At 39.6% G+C, this 8,723-nt stretch overlaps 1 protein-coding gene and 1 long non-coding RNA gene across 5 annotated transcripts in view; one reads left to right on the forward strand and one right to left on the reverse strand.

Annotated features, from left to right (window-relative positions):
- Positions 1–8,232, reverse strand: part of BCL11A (BCL11 transcription factor A) — a 158,214-nt gene extending 149,982 nt beyond the window's left edge. For all 3 annotated transcript variants that reach the window (XM_073559303.1, XM_073559302.1, XM_073559301.1), the window contains exons 1-2: positions 7,398–8,232; positions 2,284–2,613 (exon numbers count right to left, since the gene is read on the reverse strand). In XM_073559303.1, the coding sequence (XP_073415404.1) occupies positions 2,284–2,613; positions 7,398–7,452 (385 nt within the window). In that variant the 5' untranslated portion in view covers positions 7,453–8,232. The remainder of the gene's footprint in view (positions 1–2,283; positions 2,614–7,397) is intronic.
- Positions 8,233–8,390: 158 nt separating this feature from the next.
- The window catches only part of LOC141069598 (uncharacterized), a 9,777-nt gene continuing 9,444 nt past the window's right edge, over positions 8,391–8,723 (forward strand). For both annotated transcript variants that reach the window (XR_012226603.1, XR_012226602.1), the window contains exon 1: positions 8,391–8,723. This exon is cut by the window's right edge and continues 1,028 nt beyond it. This is a non-coding gene — a long non-coding RNA (uncharacterized lncRNA).

An 8,723-nucleotide genomic window follows, 5' to 3' on the forward strand; every position in this document is an offset into this window, starting at 1 on the left:
CTGTGTTCAAACATTATGCATATGATTTGAAGGACACATAAAAAGATGAGGTGTCTGTCTAAGCTTTGCATAGATACATTACATCTATACCATACTCAGAATAATTAATATGAAAACTTTTGCAACGATAGTACGCTAGTGCGACATGTTCTGCATGTTTAGAAAACAACAACTAAGCCCACAGCAGAAATAATACTTGTCCTACATCGTGAAGAACCCAATGTAAAGTTTCATTTACCCATGACTCTGCCACCTAGATAGCGAGTTCAGATCCCCCGAGCAGGACGCGGCCTGTAACCAGGTGCCAGAACCTACTGTTTGCCAGCTCCATCCTGCAACCGGAGAGCTACATTAAGATGTAACTGTTTGATTTTCACACATGCTGACCTTATACTAAATACAGCACACAGCCCTCGTTCTCACACAGTGCTGGGCGGCTGCAAGTCAATTCACATTTCATTGTCTGTGTCTAAAAGGTTAAAACAACAGATACAAAAGAGAGGGAATCTCATAAAGAGTAATACACTTGTGACCTATTCTTAGGAATGAGGTTTGTCTGGACTTGGAAAGGCAATCACCGAACTACAACTCTTCACGTTTATAATACCATTTCTACCGCGAGAATTGTGAATGTACTATTAGCCGTCTACAAATTCTGGTGGTCCTGCAAGGCAAAGATGGGGCAGACCTTCATGTGTCATTTACTAGGTCAGTAAGTAGTAGCTAGAATATCCCAATATGGGAAAAGCATTAAATAAAGTGTGATATTATGGAAATAGATAGATAGATAGATAGATAGACAGACAGACAGACAGACAGACAGACAGATAGATAGATAGATAGATAGATAGATAGATATGAGATAGATACAGTGAAAAAAATAGAGACAGACTGCAATAGAGAGATAGATATTGCTAGATTGATATATAGACAGATTGATTGATTGATTGATTGATTGATAGGTATGAGACAGTAATAGAGAGACAGATATAGCTAGATAGATAGATATAGATAAATACATAGATAAATACAGATACAGTGGGAAATAATAGAGATAGTTATATAGACAGACTGATAGATAAAGATACAAATATATAAATAGATTGATAGATACAGTGAAAAAAGTGACAGATATTAATAGTCAGATATAGCTAGATAAATACATGTAAATAGATATATATATTTATGGATTGATAGATAGATAGAACAATTCAAAAAAAGGAAGAGCTCCAAAATAATATAGCAAAATTGGGGAGTTTAGTTAGCCTCATGGGCTAATTAAAGTCCATATTTTTGTTTTCTTATTTCGGCATGCAGCCCTTTTTTGGATTGCTTGAAGGCCTTGCACCCATTAATGTATGTTTGGCAGAGGGATGCTTCAATTTTCTCTTTTTAGATGGATAGATAGATAAATAATTGATATAATGAATACTAGATATATAGACAGATAGATAGACAGATAAATGATAGGAGAGAAATAAAATCAGTGCAGGGCTCTTCCATAGTGTGGTTGTGTAAACCACAAAGAAAATAAAGATACATCTGTCAAAACCACATCAGAGGTATGGGGAAAGCACAGAGAGGCATTTATCATTTGGCTGAAGAGGCAGACTGCAGAAAGCGGCCTTTCCTGTCAAACCAACCTTTTGAAATTTCCAACATGCCCTTAAACTTTTCGAATAAGCATGTCTGTGCGCTTCAGCAACTGCCCTCTCTACTCTGGCCTGGCCAGTGGAAAATGGCATCTTAAAGTCAAGGTCAGAGGTGTCACTATGCCATGGGGCTGTGTTTAATTACAGTCTGCATGCTGACAGCCAGTATGGATCCAAGGCTCGCTGCAACACACTTTAACCCTTTCTGTACCCCTACCAGTAAACCTCAGATGCTTTAAACAATGAAATGTTTTGTCCACTTAGAAAATAAAAAACATAAAAGCCTAATTTTATCTATTTGAGTATATAGATAAGCACAGGCAAAATTGCACAGCTTTTCTAATTTAGGAATTATTCGGTCAATTCTGGCCCTGTGTCCCAGTAGAGACCATGTATGAGACTTGAACAAGTGTCACCTAACTGTTCAGGGAGTTTTATAAGAAACAAAATCTGCGCCTGGAGGAATAATAACATGTATATCGTAACATGCTTCCATCAAATATGTGTTCAATCATTTTCGAGATCTTAACAAAGAAATTGTACGAGGTCAATTATACCGATGTAGGTAAGGTGCGACGGCTGGAGTACAGGGTGAGGGAAGTATTCAGTAACTTCCTCTCATTAGATTTACCTGTTACATTTTCCTGTTTAGGACAAATCCCTCTAGATGACGTTGACAAACAGTCGTCATCCTCCGGCGTGACCTGGATGCCAACCTCCACAGGATTGGACGCTTTCTTCAGCTCACTTGGTGTAGGTGAGGGCGGCTTATCCACAGCCTTTTCTAAGCAAAGACTGCCATTGCATTGTTTCCGTTTGTGCTCAATAAAAATAAGAATGTCCCCCAATGGGAAGTTCATCTGACACTGGCCACAGGTAAGAAGGTCATGGTCCCCTTCTCCGGTTCCCAATGTGCTGTTGTCTGGTTCATCGTCTGTTAAAATGGCTTCGACAGGTTCGGCTGCAGTGTAGAAAACAAAGAAAACATCAGCTCTCTTGAGAAGGAGAAGGAGAAACAAGCAATAGATAGGCAAGGTTTATACCCCATACATACTCTACCCATGTATCTCAGAACCCCAAATTGTCGAGAAAAAGGAACCATGGAAGAACCATTATGAAGGAGAGTACCGGGAGGTTTTCCCGAGACCTTGATAACATGGTTGCTGTTGTATGTCACTATTGATAGCAAAGACATTTTGAATGAATATGTAGATGAAGCTTGGAAAATTATTTAACCCCACGATGCTGAGAAGCAGCATAGGAAATACTGTATCAATGTACAAGAATATATAACAGAGTCTAAATACTTTGGAAGTGTCAATTCTCCAAAAAAAGCATTTTATTATTTTCTGATCTATGAGGTTTGGACGATCTACCCCTCACACGTTTACATTCATGTCGCACCATCATGTAGAAGTCAGTGTGGTCAAGTGAATGCCACGTTTCATAACCACTGATAGAAGTCTATTTCATAGACCTGAAACACCCATCCTACCGGCTGTCAAATTTGACAGATCGTCTACGTGGAGATGCAAGTCCTTTTTTTTTAGAATAGTGAAATTAAGCTTCTAATAAAACATATATGGCTCATCGGAATCATATTGTTCCTAGAGAGCATTTTAACTAGAATAAGACGTTCCGTCAAGCTGAAAAAAGAAGAAAAAACACAGAGAACCACGTTCTTTGATTCGTCACACAAAAGGCAATGGTGACACTGCAATGTCAATTAGAGCACAAAGAAAACCCATTTTGGAAAATATCATGGTGCCCAATACAACTATCAAATAGTTAATCAGCCTGACCTTCTTAAGCAGGCTGCCAATTTCACATTTTAATGAACTTAAAGCCACAGAGAATCAAAAAATAGATTTTAATTTGGTCGTAGAAGTGTTGGAATAGATCCTGGTAAAGTGCAAAAATCTACTGAACTCAGGTTAAATTTATTTCAACCCCACGTAGAGCGAATATTGAAGAGGGGGAGATCTGGGGTAGCTCCCAGTTGAGCAGTATAAAATAATATAAGAGTAATACTTTACTGTACCTGAGCTTCAAGTAGGACAAAGTCTGACTTTTTGCGAAGTACCGTAAGGTGCCTCTAGGACTTCATGATGTAAGCCCCAATATTATGGGGTCAAGATGGCATTACTTTTTCAGTGTCATGCTACCAAATACAAGTAGTATATATTATCAGGAGAGAATAATAATCTATTTATATAGATTTATTTTTCTCATTCGAGATTGATGGCTTGATGAAAATATGAAAATAATCACCCCTTATCGTTACACTATGAAAGGTGGTGGCTCTGACATAGTTAAAAGATATTTGCACAAAATAGGCAAAGTCTACGAAGTACAGTCACCAGCCTGATTTACAATCAAAACCAGGAAATGAAGTGCTTATTCAGAGGTAGCTGATTACCCCTCCACATTTCACCTAATTAATTTTATAGGAGGCAAAGTTCTTGAAAATAACAAGATGATCAGATGTACAGATATAAAATCCATAACCTTAACATTTCCGATGCTCTCCACGTAAATTATTTCTAATTAGCTGGGAATACATCCTGATAAATACGTACATTCAGGTTGCGTAGAGTTGGCTCCTGATGTATAGATATAGTTTGGGGGGGAAGTAATAATTCCATTATTCGGCATCATTAGTAAATCCAGTGTACCAGCTCAGTCGTGTACATTTTGTACCGTTTATATACAAAGCTTGTGTTGTTTTAAATAAATGTAATTTCTTATACATTTATTATGATTTTCTACATATTTAAACAGGTATTTGAAGGAGCCAGTTAAAGTTTGGGAATTTGAAAACTTTGGTTTTTTTTAGATTTATTATACACAAGACTTTTTCAAAGTGTTTCCGGACTTCAGACTTTCTTTTCGATTTTGTCAGACGTCCTTGTGTTTTACTCACGAGCGTAAGGAGTTGAGTAAATGAGCACAATATTAATGTTACACCTAGTTTGGTCTAGTCCAGGATTTAGTAAAAAATAATAAAGATCACTGGGCCGGAGGACCAACGTTTTTGATGTGAACTTTGCAAATAATAATGGCACAATGGGAGCTTGAACAGAGGACTCTATCCCTCCCTCTTCCTCTCTCTGTCCAAACACGTGGATGAAAGGCAAACATGTCAGACAGTCAACAAGGAACCTCTCTGTTTTAGGAAAAACCTGTTTCCCTCCCCTCCCCCTCTTACACAAGACTTCTTGCCTCCCTTCATCCTAGTTAATAAAGAAAAGAACAATGTAAACTTAAAAAAAAAATAATAATAGGCCAGACTCGACATGTCGTAAGCAAACTTCAACTTGTCTATGAACACCCAAAAAAAAAAATTACGGAAGATTTATGAATATTAATAAAAAATATTTATGATTAATCTCATATATATATATATATATTGTTTTATTTTTACAAAAAATAATTTAATTGTAAATGGGATAACTATTTTGCCAAGACGGGTTCTATTTGACTTTTCGATCGTACGTGATTTTATGCGAAATCTTTCATGAAAAAATAAATAAATGGTGTCCACTCTAGATTAATATATGTATATATGTGCTTCAGCGGCATGAATAGTGATGTCTGCGAGTGTGAAAAGCAGCTGAGGACACCGTTTTTTCAAGGTAGTTTAATCCAATGCCTGCATCGCCTCATTTAAATAAAGCACCATAAATTGTAGATATGGACAAAGAAATGAGAAGGAGAATAAAATGTGCTTCCCATTCACCCCCACCATGAAGAAAAAAAAACAAATTATGAAAATGTAGGAATATATGTTGAACCGGTCAGGTTCAAGTTTGGGCGCGTTTCCTGATCTTTCTCTGCTCCCTAGCGGTCAGGTCCGGTATCACACAATATGTCTTAAGTAAAACCTCATGTTGTCGATCAAGTCCCCCGGAGCTCCCTTGGCAAAGGAAGGAGATGGAGGAATGGAGGGGGGGTCAGAAATACCAGAAATAACCATTAATGCAGACAAGAGGCAAAATAACAGACAACGATCAATGATAAGCCAACGATGGAAGTTTATAGGTATGATATCAGACAAGATACAATGGAGGTTGACCCACTGGCGAGTCCCATGGGAAATAGAATAGTGTTGGGTCATACATGGTAATTTGATACATTGTAACTTTGCTCATCTCCATCACATTCCCTCTGTAAATGAGAATATTATATACACAGAGTAAAATATATCAAGGAAACGTGGCGGAATTTAATCCCAACATAACCAGTGCCTATCTTACATTAATCAATATATTGGAAACCGGTAAGGGACTGATTAAAGTTGGGGATTAGTGAAACATAACTGGTTGCTGTATGAAGGTAAAGGGTAAGATTGAGACGTACAGATGAGCTGCCACGAGGCATAAGAGGACTGTATAATAACACAGCGGACGCCATTAAGAATACATACATGTAGATGGGCTGACACGGATCTGAGGCATGCTAATTCTACAATGCATGTTCCCAACAAGCTGCGCACCATCCACTCATTGTTCCCAAGCTCCCCGAGAATTACGAAGAAAAAAAAACAATTCCATACAAAATGCCCCCCAACCTGTATTTATTTATTTTGTATCTCGTATAGGTTACAACAAGGCTGTCAATGTGATTCCTTCCACAGAGAATCTGCCTCTTCAGATCATTTTTTTTTTTTTGTCTGCTTACTTTTTTTTTTTCTGGAGATTATTTTGCTTTTCCTGTCTCGGTTGTTGGCAGGAGATTCTGCACACGCGGTGCTTGTAAACATTCAGACACGAGATTTTTCCCAATCAAAATCCACTTCCACTTTTTTTTTTTTTTTGAAAATCTTCCAAAAAATAGTAAAAGAGAGAGAGAGAGACAGAGACAGAGAGGGAAAGGAAAAGAGGAGATTTCGTCTGCCAGCTGCTATCGAGGCAAAGTTTTCAAAGAAGAGTTTTTTGTTTTTTTTTTGGAAGAGGATTCTTTGAAAGAGCACTGGCATCTAAACACAAGCGATCCCCCTGGCCGGCTCTCTCGCTGGGCTTCACGGAGCAGCTCGTACAGCAGTACAGAAGCAACCCTGGCAGCATGCAGCGACCCTCAGCTCCCACAGCTCAGGCAGCCCACAAAGCAATGATCTCCTGCAAAACCTTACACCTTTAAGGTTGCAGCTTACAAACTCGCGAGTTTCATTTCAACCCTGAACCCTGTACGGTGGTCTTGCGTCTACAGGACTGTCCACTTGGGGTTGTTTGTTGAGTTCCATGATCTCTGTCAAGTGAGATGGTTTAGTGAATCCTGCATTGAGCGGAGGGTTGGACACGATGACCCTGGAGGTCCCTTCCAACTCTAACATTCTATGATTCTATGTCTGAGATGGTTTAGTAAATCCTACATTGAGCAGAGGGTTGGACACGATGACCCTTGAGGTCTATTCCAACTTCAACATTCTACGATTCTATGTCTGAGATGGTTTAGTGAATCTTGCATTGAGCAGGACCTTGGACACGATGACCCTTGAGGTCTATTCCAACTCTAACATTCTATGATTCTATGATTCTAGTGTCCAGTGCGAAAGCTTCAGATGCTTCCTTATCACCATAATCCTTGTTCTTTCTCAACAGAGGAGAAAAGTATTTCATTTCTACGACTGGAGAAAACTAAAAGAAAGTGAAAGGGCTTGGTATACAGATGAAATTACTTCCCACCCCCCATTCGCGAAGCTACGTCTGGGTGCAGGTAAAGCATGGGATTAAGCAAGGTACTTACGTGAGTATTCCCGCTTGCTTAAGTGCTGGGGCTTGCCTTGCTTGCGGCGAGACATGTTGGTTGGTGGGTGGCTTGTGAGAGCTCGGTTCACATCGGGAGAGCAGGGTTAGAAAGAAGGAGACTCCAGAGAAAATATCTTCATCAAATGCCTTTGACATCCAAAATAAATTAGAAATAATACAAAGATGGTGCAGGGAAGATGAATTGTGGGACAGCCGTCATGCCTTTTTTTTTTTCTTTTTGGAGGGGGGTGAAAAAAAAAAGAAGAGAGAGAGATAGAGAAGGAGAGAAATGAAAAAAATGGCAAAAGCCCCCCTGAGCTGCAAGTTCAAGTGCGGACGTGACGTCCCTGCAAACTTGAACGTCAGGAGCTGGATGGACAGAGACATACAAAACATGGGCAGGGCCAGGGGGAGAGAAGAGGAGGAGGTAAGGCAACACCAATGGACATTCATAAGGGGCTGGACAGGAAAACCAGACCCGGGCAAGCCAATGGACAGTGATCAGAAGGAGAAGGGGGGTGGGAATGAGGGCACTCACAGTACAAGGGGGAGGGTGAGGAGAGAAGGGGGCTAGACACAAGCTGCTGCTTATTGAAAGGAAGAAAAAAAAAATATAGAAGCACAGTGTTGAGCTGGAATCTGATCCTGCTGAGGAGATAGCACAGAGGAAAGAGATCACAGCCTCTATCACATAAACACACCATAGACACAGAGCCCCCCAAAGCAATGCTCACAGGCAATCTGCAGAGACCTAGGTGACATACGAGATGACGCGGGCTTATTAAAAGGGCGCCGAGGTCCACGAAGCGCGCCAAGGGTAGACCGTAACCGGGTGCTATCTACGGAAGCGAGAAGGCTAAACTTTTACAGATGTGTAGGGGACGGTTAAATATAAGTTAGGCGGGAGGGAGGGGTTAAAAAGTTGGATTCGAGAAAGACTACTGTGTAAGGAGAGGTGTGAGGGATGGGAATTCATTACCCACGCAGTGTGCGGAAATTATGTAAAAAATATATGTGTGTAAGTATATAAATATGTAAAGCACTGCGGAATATGTTGGCGCTATATAAATAAAGATTATTATTATTATTATTATTAAATATATATAAAAGTATATATATGTATATAAATATGATCTAAATAGAAATAGGTGCTGTTGGTATGTACACACCTATTACTGGACGTAGGGAGAGATGGTGATTTAAATAGGTCAAGGATGCAGTGGTCAGCGTGAGTTGCAGTGCGTAATGGGTTAAGTCAGGGAAGGAGGAGTTGACAAGGAGGGAGAGATAGGTATGTGCAGACAATGAAGCAGAGAGGACATTA

The sequence above is a fragment of the Dendrobates tinctorius genome, unplaced genomic scaffold, assembly GCF_039654945.1.
Source record: "Dendrobates tinctorius isolate UK_male_01 unplaced genomic scaffold, ASM3965494v1 ptg000269l, whole genome shotgun sequence".
NCBI classification, from domain to species: Eukaryota; Metazoa; Chordata; class Amphibia; order Anura; family Dendrobatidae; genus Dendrobates; species Dendrobates tinctorius.